General features: G+C 39.9%; 1 protein-coding gene across 2 annotated transcripts in view; it reads left to right on the top strand.

Moving 5' to 3' along the window:
• The window catches only part of GRIA3 (glutamate ionotropic receptor AMPA type subunit 3), a 307649-nt gene that overhangs the window by 278043 nt on the left and 16962 nt on the right, over nt 1–12644 (top strand). Inside the window, exons 13-14 of one of the 2 annotated variants that reach the window (XM_005889308.2) lie at nt 6341–6588; nt 7155–7269. In XM_005889308.2, coding sequence (XP_005889370.2) covers nt 6341–6588; nt 7155–7269 — 363 coding nt within the window. The remainder of the gene's footprint in view (nt 1–6340; nt 6589–7154; nt 7270–12644) is intronic. The other variant, XM_005889307.2, reaches the window with a different exon arrangement.

Here is a 12644-nt window from a genome sequence, read left to right as displayed (position 1 = left end):
CAACTGAGTGACTTCACTTTCACTTTTCACTTTCATTCATTGGAGAAGGCAATGGCACCCCAAGCCAGTACTCTTGCCTGGAAAATCCCATGGGCAGAGGAGCCTGGTGGGTTGCAGTCTATGGGGTCACACAGAGTTGGACATGACTGAAGCAATTTAGCAGCAGCAGCAGCAGCTCTAAGAATTGTTACTCTACTGACTCCAACTGAATGTCCTATTAACCAAGTGAATATTCTAATTTAACTCTCTGGGAAGCAGAAAGTTTCATTCACCAGGTGTCCCCAATAGTAGTGTTCTGGTTAAAAAGGATTTTAATGTATGAACCTCAATTAAACCACAAAACATAAATTTAAAAGGAAATCTGCCATCCTGCCCATTTTTCCTCCACCAACAAAATTTTTTAAATCCAAATCAAATGATAATGATTCTTGTTGATGGCAGACCATGGGCATTTACCAGGAGTATGTTTAGAGATCCAAACGTGAATAATACTTGAGCATATAATTTCCTCTATAAAATGAAGTCATGATTCTGTAAATATGGGACTGAGTAATATTAAATTCTGCCACTGAAACAAATGATGCTTTCTGTACTATAAAACTAAGTCATTTTTTTAATCACTTCCTGTGTGTCCGGCACTGTTCTAAGTGAGATGCATGTTATTAACTCATGTTATTTCTCCCAATAAACTTTGAAGTGTGCATTTTTAAAAAATCATCCCATTTTACAGAAGAGAAAGTTGAGACACATAGGGATCAAATCATTTATCCACTGCTGCTGCTGCTGCTAAGTCGCTTCAGTCATGTCCAACTCTATGCGACCCCATAGACGGCAGCCCACCAGGCTCCCCCGTCCCTGGGATTCTCCAGGCAAGAACACTCACTGGAGTGGGTTGCCATTTCCTTCTCCAATCCATGAAAGTGAAAAGTGAAAGTAAAGTCATTCAGCTGTGTCCGACTCTTAGTGACCCCATGGACTGCAGCCTACCAGGCTCCTCTGTCCATGGGATTTTCCAGGCAAGAGTACTGGAGTGGGGTGCCATCGCCTTCTCCACATTTATCCACTAGGTGAATGGAATTCTGACACAAGCAGTGTGACTCCATACTCTCAACCACTGCACTATACAGTTACCTTGTATTCACCTGGGTCTACAAGAGGGACACTTATATGCACAGAGGCAAGGAGCAACCAACACCATTGCAAAGAGCCAAGGGCTGCTTGGTGGACTGAGCACCCTCAGTAATCACTTCCACACACCTGCCTCATGGGGCCCCTTTACATTCTCACCTCAGCAAAAGAGCAAATGTCTCCATATCACTGACCTTCATGATCTGTCACAAACAGCTGGAACAGTGACTATGGAATCCATGATTTCTACAGCATTACTTTATCTACTGTTCTGGATTAATCCGTTTCTCCCTCATTCATGTATTTCTCCATTTGAATTTCATTTGCTAATTATCTAGCAGTTCTAAGAGAATTTCTTTTCTTTACAAAACCATTGTTTATTCCTACTTAAGCTCAAAATGGTGCTCTGTGGTTATAAAAATGAATTGTGGCATGCTGGAGGAAAAAAAATGAACTTGCTGTTATACATCCGGCCCGTCATTTTAAAAATTTCTCCCAGATGATTGAGCTCAGATCCAATCCCTTCTATTGTTTTCAATATTTCAGCCAAAATAAGACAGATTACCAAAAACAGCTAGTGATTTCTTTTTTCTTTTTGTTCTCACTGTTGTACTGTCACATAATACTATGTTAGGAAAAGAAACATTTCAGCTTAAGTTTTCTCACTGATAGCCATTTCTTTCCCACCTTTCCAACCTTAAGAATTACGTCATCAACCAGGACCCAATCATTCCTGCCACTAACTTTTCATTTACTGCATTCATTAATATCCATTGCATGTACACCACACATGTTTAAAGTACCCACTTCAAGCACTGCCGTTTATTCCCCTAAAAATGCCTCATTACAAAGAGAATACACCTTTTAACCTATATCAACAATCAAAGAGCTCGAGTAAATGATGAAGTAAATGAGTCCAAGTTAGAGTACACTCAGATCAAAATTCATGGACCCCTTTGCCCTTGGCTTAAACATTTATCTTGGGAAATGATGGACTATTTGCAAATTGTGTAAGGAGATTGGGATTGACACATATATACTATTGAAACTATGCATAAAATAGATAACTAATGAGAGCCTACTATACAAGCTCAGGAAACTCTACTCAGTGCTCTGTGGTGACCTAAATGGGAAAGAAATCCAAAAAAGAGGAGATATATGTATGCATGCATGCTTAGCTGCTCGGTCATGTCTGACTGTGACCCCATGGACTGTAGCCCACCAGGTTCCTCTGTCCATGGTATTATCCAGGCAAGAATACTGGAGTAGGTTGCCATTTCCTTCTCCAGAGGGTCTTCCCCACACAGGGATTGAACCCACGTCTGTTGCATCTCTTGCACTGGCAGGCAGATTCTATACCACTATATATGCATATATGTGTAGCTGATTGACTTTGCTGTACAGCAGAAACTAACAGATCATTGTAAAGCAACTATACTCCAATAAAAATAAAAGAGACTAATTGTTCTAACCCCTCTCCCTTTTATTCAGATTTGATTGGGCCAATACAAAATACTTCTTTGTAAGTGAACAAAGATACATACCCACCACAGTGTTGTCTGGAATAGCAAAAAACTGGAACTGGCTTAAGAGTCCTTCAGTAGGGGATTAGGTAAATAAAGCATGACGTATTCATAGATTAAAACACTATGCAGCCATTACAAAGGAGAAAAAGTATAAAGAGATGCAAGAGAATGATAAAGACAAGATTCAATATAGAGGTTATTTTGGCCTGTGCAGTTAGGGAGGGATACATAGGCAGATTTCAACTAACTTCATAATATTTTACTTCTTAAGTTTTGTGTCAGGTACACAGGTGTTCTTACAGAATTTTTTATATCTTTCTGTGTATCTGAATTATTTACTACTTTTAAAAAGTGTTTGGGCAATTGTCTAGGAAATTCCCACTGAAATAAAATAAAGCCATTGAGAATATTTCATTATGATGCTTAGAAATTGTTTCATATGTACAATGAGGATAATGTGATGTGAAATGAGCATAAATGTCAATGGATGGGATTTCAATTTTAGAAGGTCTCAATTATTAGGAGGAAAGTTCTTGGTGTGGACATCAAAGGCAAGCTAAGGGACAAAAAAACAAATGACAAACTGCAGATTATAAAACATATATCCTGAATGGTTTGGTTGAGAAAGATCCAAAGATCTTTAGAGTAACTTCAGCTCTAGAGTTCTACAGTGCTGTAAAATTAGTGTTGGTAGTCATATTCACCAACATTCTGGCATCTTTGACCAAGAATCTGGTTTTCACTCTGATCAGGCCTAAGGTTCAGTTGTTAAATATATCTTGAGTGCCTACCATGCATCAGACATTGTGCTGGCCTCCAACAGGGCTCGGAGAAGGCAATGGCACCCCACTCTAGTACTCTTGCCTGGAAAATCCCACGGGCAGAGGAGCTTGGTAGGCTGCAGTCCATGGGGTCGCTAAGAGTCAGACACGACTGAAGCGACTTAGCAGCAGTAGCAGCCAACAGGGCTACCAAAATGAACCAGACATGGACTTGTCATCAACATCACCCAGCAACACGGGGAAGACAGACCATAGCCAATTCACCTTAATGCAATTTAGTAAAAGCTCTATAGCAAACATATGAGCCTAGCCTCATCCAAGTCACAACTATCCCTCCTCTGGATCATTAGAATGGGAAAACAGCTGAGGAATCACTTCTGTGGGAACAGAGGAGAGTCAAGAACAATTTCACAGAAGATATGCTATTCAGTCTGTATCTTGTAGGATGAATAGAGCTAATCAGGCAGAAGCCAAAGCATAACCAGAGGCAGAAGATATGCAAATGTGTGGCATATTTCAGTGAAGAGTGAGAAGTCCATTGTGACCAGCTCCTAGGAGAGTAGTCAAGATCATAAAAACTCTTGAATATCATACGTTAGAGTTTGGATTTTGGCCTCAGGTATTAGGGAACTATCGGAGACTTTTAAAGAATGAAGTAACTTGATCAGATTTATATTTTGGAAGGATCACTGGAGGATAAATGGAAGAGAAGATGAGACTTGGGAGACCAGTTAGGAGGCCATGTAGTCTAGACCAAAAACTGAGGAGAGCTTGCCCCAGAGCAAAGCTAATGAGAAGGAAAAGGAGACAGAAGGACAGATCCTACAGGCATTTCTGTTAGAATAAACATGGCATAATGAGAGGCTGACAAAGGAATAAAAACCAAACCTTCTAGCTTGGATGTTAAGAAGTTTGCTGATGAATTTAGGAAAGCCAGGCTGTACAAGGAAGACTAGGTGCAGTTTGGAAATATTTAATCTGAAAGTGTCTCTAGGCCCGTCAGGTGAAGATGTTCCTCAGCAAGCCTTGTTTGCTGTCTTTCCAAACATGTCTACCTCCACTGTTCCCGGCCTTGTCCAAGTCACAACTATCCCTCCACTGGATCATTAGAAAAGCCTCCTAATTTATCTCCTTGCTTCCATTCTGGTCCAGCTCATAGTCTAGTCTCCATACAGCAGCCAGAGTACTGCTTTAACATTTTAAATCTGATCTTATCACATCCCTCCTCAGAATCCTCCAATAGTATCCTATCACATGTAGAACAAATCCAAACTTTTTACCATGACCCACAGGGCTCTCTACAAGATCTGACTTCTGATTATCCTTCTAAGCTCTTTTCCTACCATTCTGCCTTTTGTTCATCCCACTTCAGCCACATTGAGTATTTTTCCTATTCTTTATGCAAAGCAAGCATATTTCATCTCAATGAATAGTTTCAGTGACTCAGTGAGGGCCTCAATGAAGATCTGATTGCCATAAACACAATGCTTTATTCCATGGTGATAGTTCTGGGAGTTCAAATAATTTTGGAATTCTTTGAGCAGATCCAAGCAAGCCTCAGGAAAGATACAGTGCAACTGGCCAAAGTCCAAAGAGGAGAAGCTAAATAAGCAATCCAAAAAGCTGAGGTAGGGGCCAGAAAACCCCATAAAAGCACACTTGAAAACATGGCATATGTTTATAGTTTCTACCATGTTATCTCACTTCTGGTCAAAGATTCTTTTGAATGTTTCTCTAAGTGTTTTCATGTCTCAGGATCTAGCTCCCAACTCAATTGTAAGTTATGGGGTCACTGACACCATGCTTCCTTTATATTCTCCAGAATGCTTAATGTAGAGCTGTAAGTAGTTAGTCCATGTTCTAAGGACCACCTGAATTAAGATGAAATTTTAATGGAATTAATTTCAAAAAGCTAAAGATGAGGGAAACTTGGCATGGTAGAAAGAACTAACAGTTTGGGGAAGGGGTTGACCTCAACCTGGGTTGAGGGAGGGATTCTCAAATTCTTCACAGCCCCAGTAGAGTGCTTTGTATACAGCAGGTCCCCAATGAGTGTTTGTTGAAAGGATGGATGAAGGACTAAATAAAATTTTTTAAAGCTCAAATGGTGTTGATAGAAAATAATGCTTCAATGACAGGAAGCAGTTTTTCTCTTCACTCTGTCCTTGTCATATATATTTGATTTCTAGACATTCCAACTCACTGGCTAGAATCCAATGGGAGAAAGATCAAAATTGTGAGGGTTCTGGGAACAATATTAGATATCAGTGGAGTTTAACTGATGCAGAGGGGCCATAATAACAACCTTGCACTATCTGAAGGACCATCATGTAGAAGAAGGAACAGAATTGCTTTGCATAGCTCTAGAGGATAGTAGTCAAGGGTGGGAGTCTTAGAGAAACAAATTGCAGCTCAGAATAAGGAAGTACTTTCTTACAATACTTAATGCCCCATGCTGGAGTAGGCTAACAAAAATGATTGTACACTCCCTTCCAATGGCCTCTTTTTTTCAGGCAGGTAAAGGGTAATTACCTAGCAGTATACTGTAGGGTGATTTCTGAATTGAGACGAAGATGGGACTAAGAGAGTGTTTTTCCAAGTAGATTGCAAGCCGTTATTGGAGCCATAAAATCTATTTAGTGGGCCCTGACCAACATTTTTCTAAGTGAATTCAAACAGAATAGAAAATATCAGACAGCAGCACACACAGCAAAGATGAGCGTGATTTTGGAAAAACCTATTCTGGAACCATGTTTATATATGTATGAATGTACTTACTGGGTTGCAGCATAACCTGCTTATCTTTCCATAGATGGCCATCAAAACATTTTGGCAAACCACTGCACTGAGGCCTCTTCCAGTTTTAAGATCTGGTAGTTCTAAGAATTCTTATCTCTGTTGCAGAGATCCAAAATTGCTGTCTATGAAAAAATGTGGTCTTACATGAAATCAGCAGAGCCATCTGTGTTCACCAAAACAACAGCAGACGGGGTGGCCCGAGTGCGGAAGTCCAAGGGAAAGTTCGCCTTCCTGCTGGAGTCAACCATGAATGAGTACATTGAGCAGAGAAAACCGTGTGATACGATGAAAGTTGGTGGAAATCTGGATTCCAAAGGCTATGGTGTGGCAACCCCTAAAGGCTCAGCATTAAGGTGGGTGGAATAATATAACAATGTCCGTGCTGTTATAGTATTCCACCTACCCTGATGCATTTTGTTGTCGTTTTCTTTCTTGTGGATTTTGAGGTAACTTTTAAAAGTTTAAAACCTACACTATTCCATGGAGTTAAATAAGACGGTAAATTATGGTTTCATCTATTTAATGCATCCATTTCTTTTTAATGTTCTCTCTCTGTGTGGTCCTCTCTGACTGTTTGTTGCTGTTTTAATTTTACAGTTCAACGGCTTTTTCAATTTAAATGGTAAAAGCCAAGTTATGGTGCCATATGTGACGAATGTTAATTGCATGGATGTGGTGTTCTTGTTACTTTTTTTCTCAAAGACAATTTCCCCATCCCGCACACTTCAGTTTTTGAGCAAATGTTATCCTCCATATGCCACCTTCCAATATTTAACCCTGTATTTGCTGTACAGACATTTTTATAGCTCCACGTTCTGTGAAATTTAGCCAATTTGTCCTCTTGTGCTCCTTTTTATACGTTAACGATTTCCTAAGCATTTGTGCATTTTCTTACAAGTTATTGTTTTATCGTTTCAAGAAATGCTGTTAACCTGGCAGTATTAAAACTGAATGAGCAAGGCCTCTTGGACAAATTGAAAAACAAATGGTGGTACGACAAAGGAGAGTGCGGCAGCGGGGGCGGTGACTCCAAGGTCAGCCTCAATGTCACCACAACCGGGTACCCTTAGTGACGAGTAATCGGCAAGACTGTTAGCTTCTTATTGAGGAAAGAGCACAAGACTCACACAGAAAGTGGAATGACCAGGTTATTCCCCTGCCTGGCAGCTTTGGAAACTAGAAAGACTTCAGGGCACCGCCCGCACTTTTGATCTAACTTGGGTCCCTTCTTAAACTCCCAGACAGAGGCTCCCCGTCCACACCCTGCCCGTCCCCTCACAGGCCAGACCGCCTGCCTTTAGAAGGCCAGTGTGCAGGTCTCAACACCCTAGGCTTTCACAAGCCTGAGGCTTTCCTTAAGACTGTCCCCACCCGCCTCAGATGAGTGCTGTGAGAAATCAAATCTATCTACTGAAAAGTCAGGTAACAGCCTTTTTTTCCCCCCTCAGGCGTGACGGTTGCTCAGTGGTTGATTGCCTGATTAGAGTTGGCTTCTTCAATCATGTGTATGAGTGGTGAGATGTTCTCAATATGTGATAGCCGATTTAAGCTGGCCCCACTCAACTTGAAAGCCAAAGAACAAGTTCGGTTTCAAGTTAAATGGGGTCTTTCTTCAATAGGCCACCACATATATAGACTTTGCCAGTGTATTCGGTATATTTAAACAAGCGCGTCGCCTGACTGATACTCTTTTGTGTATAAATCCCTGATTTGGCTTCTCCTTAGCCGTGTTCTTGGTTCAGGTAGGTCTAATTGTTATCCAGGCTGCCGTCGTGAGAAAATCCATCTTACTTGGCATTCCTTTGGCTCCTTAATGTTCTTTGGTCTAGAACAAATGAATAGCCTTCAACCAAGCAACAAGAAATAGGGGCAAGCTCAGAAGCCACAATACAATGGTGGAAGACATGTTGGGTAAGTACAGGAGAGGACCTGAAAACAGAATCCTCCATGGCCTAAAGGGCCTGAGAATGATATTGAAGCATATAAGATCGACTCTTGTACAACCAAGATACCATGGGCATCTTAAGGTGAAGAATAGTGTTTCCTAGTCACAGACCGACAGGGGAGCCAAAACATTTCTCCTTCAGAGACAATGGTTACACCTCTGCTCCTCTCTTTCTCTCTCCACTCCTCAGGATGCTGACGGAAAAGTTAGTTTGCCAGTCTGCAGTATAATACGGGGTTTGGAAACACAGAGCACTTTCCAAGAAATAAATTTAAAAACAACTTTCTTCAGGAAATAATCTTACCAAGCATGGGCAAGGTAAAACCTTGATTAACCAGAACTCACCTAACCAGTACCCCAGCTCACTGAATTGTCCCCCCTCACAGTTCCACATTGAGGAGAAAGCAGCAATAGTACCAAAAAAGAAGACTGCAAGGAATTGATTTTTTTTTAATCACTTGCCAAGAGATGACCTGTGGTTGGGTCACGCTCAGCTCAGTCTCCTATATCTTCTCTCCATCTGGATTGACCCTCAAACATTAGAGGCTGCTTGCCTGAGGCGAGAAAGTGGATACAAGCACTTTGAGGGGGAAAAAAAGTACTATTAGCCAAGAATGAAACAAAATGAGTATTCTTATTGAAAATTCCATTCATCCCTTATGGATTCCAATTAATCAAGGTTTTACTATGTATCAAAAAGCGCTAACTTCCTTTCCTACCATTGTGAACTAACGCCATTGACTTGGCTCATTTGAGTTTGGCAATGGCTCACCTGATGCCTAGAGTACTTAGCACTTTCTTCCTGGTCTTTTTTCTCATATTATTATCAGGCCACGGAGAACGTAATTATACCGTTCAAGTGAGTTGCAGAGTGAAAATTGAGCTGGATTGGATACATGGCTGTCACGAATTCATCCTTCATACTCAGCATGGTTACAAAGGCGCCATGGACTGTATCAAGATGACTCTAAACATCCACATGATGCCAAGTGCCCAGAAGTTTTCAAATAACCAGATGTTTGATGTTACATAAACAAAAAGATCTGCACGCATCTGGCTGAATTTTTACTTTTCACCCAGATATTGCCTCAGCTGATACTGCTGCAAAATTATCAAGTAACTTTGTTGCCAAGCCCCACAATTTCCAGATTATCTGATTTTTGGCGTGCAAATAGAAAAATATTTCAGTAGATGCTAAATGTTGCCAACTTCTTTGACCATAGTGCTACCAGCCACTCATCTTTCAAATCACTTCCTTTGCTCATTCCTCCAGACAACTTTTTGAAATAAGTCAACCCTTTCTCAACTATGGATAATAGTGTGATCAGTGCTGCGTATCCAATGATTGCTTATTCCATTTCTGGATGACCAAGGAGCTTGCCTTTAACTTCTTTCTTCTTGCTACCTGCTGTTTTCTGAGAGTGAGCAAGAGAAGGGGCAAGAGATGAACTTGAATCAGTGCTACCACTATTTAGTGGTGATGCCAAAAACAAATCAATGGAGAAGAAGGTAGAAAAGGCAGTGAAACCTCATTAATTTGGAGCCCTCTAATATATAATTTGTGATAAATTGGACAGACACCAGTCTACAGGGACCAATCTACGGTCTAACTTTATCAGGGATGAGGCCAAGAGAGGTTTGTTAAGCAAATGAAGAAAAATTTCAAAAAAAATTTTCAAAAAAAAATTCAATTGTCAGTTGAATTTTTCCTTATGAGAACAAACCTTTTTCAAATGTTGGAAGCATTTTTTGAGATATAATCATATTCATTACAAATTTATCTGCTAAAGTAGTTCTCACGAGGACCTTCACTATAGCAATGTTTTATAGAGAGTTTGAATTACAAAATAGATTTTAAGAAATGAAACTGTCATTCTTCAAACCTATTGTGTAATTCAGGACTTTCTCCTTCAGACAATCCTTCTCCTCTGTTCAAATCAGTGAGTTTTAACTGTATTAGTAAAATGGCTTGAGAATTACATTTCTTTATTGTATTCCATCCCCAGTTAACATGACAATTGACAAATACACCATCATTTCATAGAGAAAGTGAGACCCAGAGATGGTGGTGACTTTGAGAAGGTCACACAGCTAATGCTGTCACAAATCTCTGCTGACTTTCAGGGTCACCTCTTGTGATAATATTGCAGACAGCAATTTATCACATCTACCCATCCAATGAGCAATGCAAATATGATTACATATGATCTATTTCCATAAAAATCAAGTTCATTCTCAACTACCTTTGTTACAAGGCAAATAGCATATTTAAGCCATTCCAGCCCTCAGTACTGATTATTAAAAATGACAATAATCACAAAGCCTGACATTTATAAGTGCTTTTACTTTTTCAAAAACACTTTTACAACTATTATCTCTGAAACCAGGAGAGGGAAAAAAAAACATATATTATCTCTCTCCCACAACGTTAAATAATGATAAATGGGCAATTATGTTAAATTCTTGACTTTTCCCCTCTGATATGAGACATAACACATTCTAAGCCTATTCTCTAAAAGTTACTATTTATGGAATAAAGAAGCAGTGATCAGGCTGTTTTAAATGTACACACAGTTAGGCTGATGAAATAGATTTTTTTAAATTCCCTAAATACAAGAAATTAAAATAAGGTCAGTCACCAGTTAGCCTCTGCACCAGATCTACAGGTTAGAACTAAAATACTGCTTGGGTTTACCAGTTTCCTAAACCTGGGCTAATAGTGTGGAAACAAATCAGACTCAATCCTTTCTTGATGAACTATAAATGTACAGGCAAGGATCATGGAAATTAGAACTGTGGTTTGGGAATTTTTAACCTGCAAATCACCCTTTTGTGTTAGCGCTTTATTACATTGTGTGTGCAAATGCAGTAATTAGGAGCCAGTGGGTTGTTTCAGCGATAACCCCCCATCACCAGGGGTTTGTGACACAGCCACTGAAAGTCTATTGCTATAAATCACAGCAGAATGGGGATTTTAGCTGCTGAATTACCACATCAACCTCCCTCCTCAGCTGGTTGTCCCTGCAAACTTTCAAATTCTTCTGATGCCTGCACCCACGCTGTTTCATTCCCTTAATCTTGGGTGAAGGGCACTCAGCCTAGCTTTCCCACATAACCTTATTTTACTAGATGCGGTCTGGTCAATGAAACAATCTATATGTGATCTTGACGAGGCATTATAAACTGTACCCCACTTCACCCTAGAAGTGTCCTGGTTTTAGTTCTATCCAGGGATTTAAATCAACTTCCAATGTCCATATTTTCCAAGACAAAAATCAGCATATTTTGTGTGCTTTGGGGAACACTGGAACAGAATGTTTAAATGAAACCATTCATTTAGAATGGTTTAGAATGCAGTTGACTGCAGTGAGAGTTGCCTTAACTTGTAAGGCATATAGGCAAGTAAGGATGAAGATGGGATATGAACTTAAACTTCCATTAAGTCACAACAAAGAGTTGGACACAACTGAGCAACCAAGCATTATGTGACCCCATGAACTGTAGCCCACCAGGCTCCTCTGTCCTTAGAATTTTCCAGGCAAAAATACTCGAGCAGATTGCCATTTCCTCTCCAGAGCATCTTTCTAACCTGATCATTATGATTTATAGAGTATTAATAGAGAAATGCAGTTTATTTTCTTCACAAATATATCGGGACTAGAATAAACTAACCAATGGGATGCTAGTAAAGAAGTTAGAGAACTTGTTTTAATAAATTCCAAAAATGACTTGCAATTAAAATTAGTTATATCTCCTTTCACATGGGTGCTTTTTAAAGTACTTAAAAAGAGTTTGTTCTCTTAAGAAATTCAAAGATATTCCTCCTATCACAATCTTTTTTTTTTTTTTTTTGTCTCATAACCATGTATTTGCTTAGCAAGTCTCCTATTCAGAGATAGTAAAAAGTTGTACTTTAGGACAGTAGATTTCCCAATGCCCTCGGCTTCTCTTTAGTAGTACATGATAAGTGAGGTGATACTGTGTTTCCTATATGCATAAATGAGATCCTCAGCTTTGTGTGTATTTCTTCTTCCATGTTTGTCTACAATTCTCCTCTCCTATGCCACCATCTCTTAACCACTTCTCTTCCACACCCAGAATTGTTTGACATTCTTGGGCCTTGGGTCATGGATGTGAATCTGCCTCTGCCTTTTACCTGCAATAAGATGGACGTTTGATTGGCAGGAGCCATCCCTAAAGGGAGACATTTTGGATATCCAGGGTTAAGCTGGAACCCCAGTGACTCTCTATTGACACTGTTATGTGTGTAGTCAAGAATCATTACAGATGGATGGCACTTCCTGAGTCTTAGAAGAAGTTCCTGTGAGTCACCAAGACTGGTTTGGGATCAAGGCGTAGGGTGAGTATATTACACTCTTCGTTGGTTTGCATGTCTCTATGCTGGTGCTGCCGCCTGGAAGTATGAAGAAACTGACAGTTTTCTTTCCTGATAGTGACTAAGGT

Source organism: Bos mutus, chromosome X (assembly GCF_027580195.1).
Source record: "Bos mutus isolate GX-2022 chromosome X, NWIPB_WYAK_1.1, whole genome shotgun sequence".
Lineage (NCBI taxonomy): Eukaryota > Metazoa > Chordata > Mammalia > Artiodactyla > Bovidae > Bos > Bos mutus.
The sequence above is the reverse complement of the archived record's forward strand: the minus strand, read 5'-3'. Positions and strand labels throughout refer to the sequence as shown.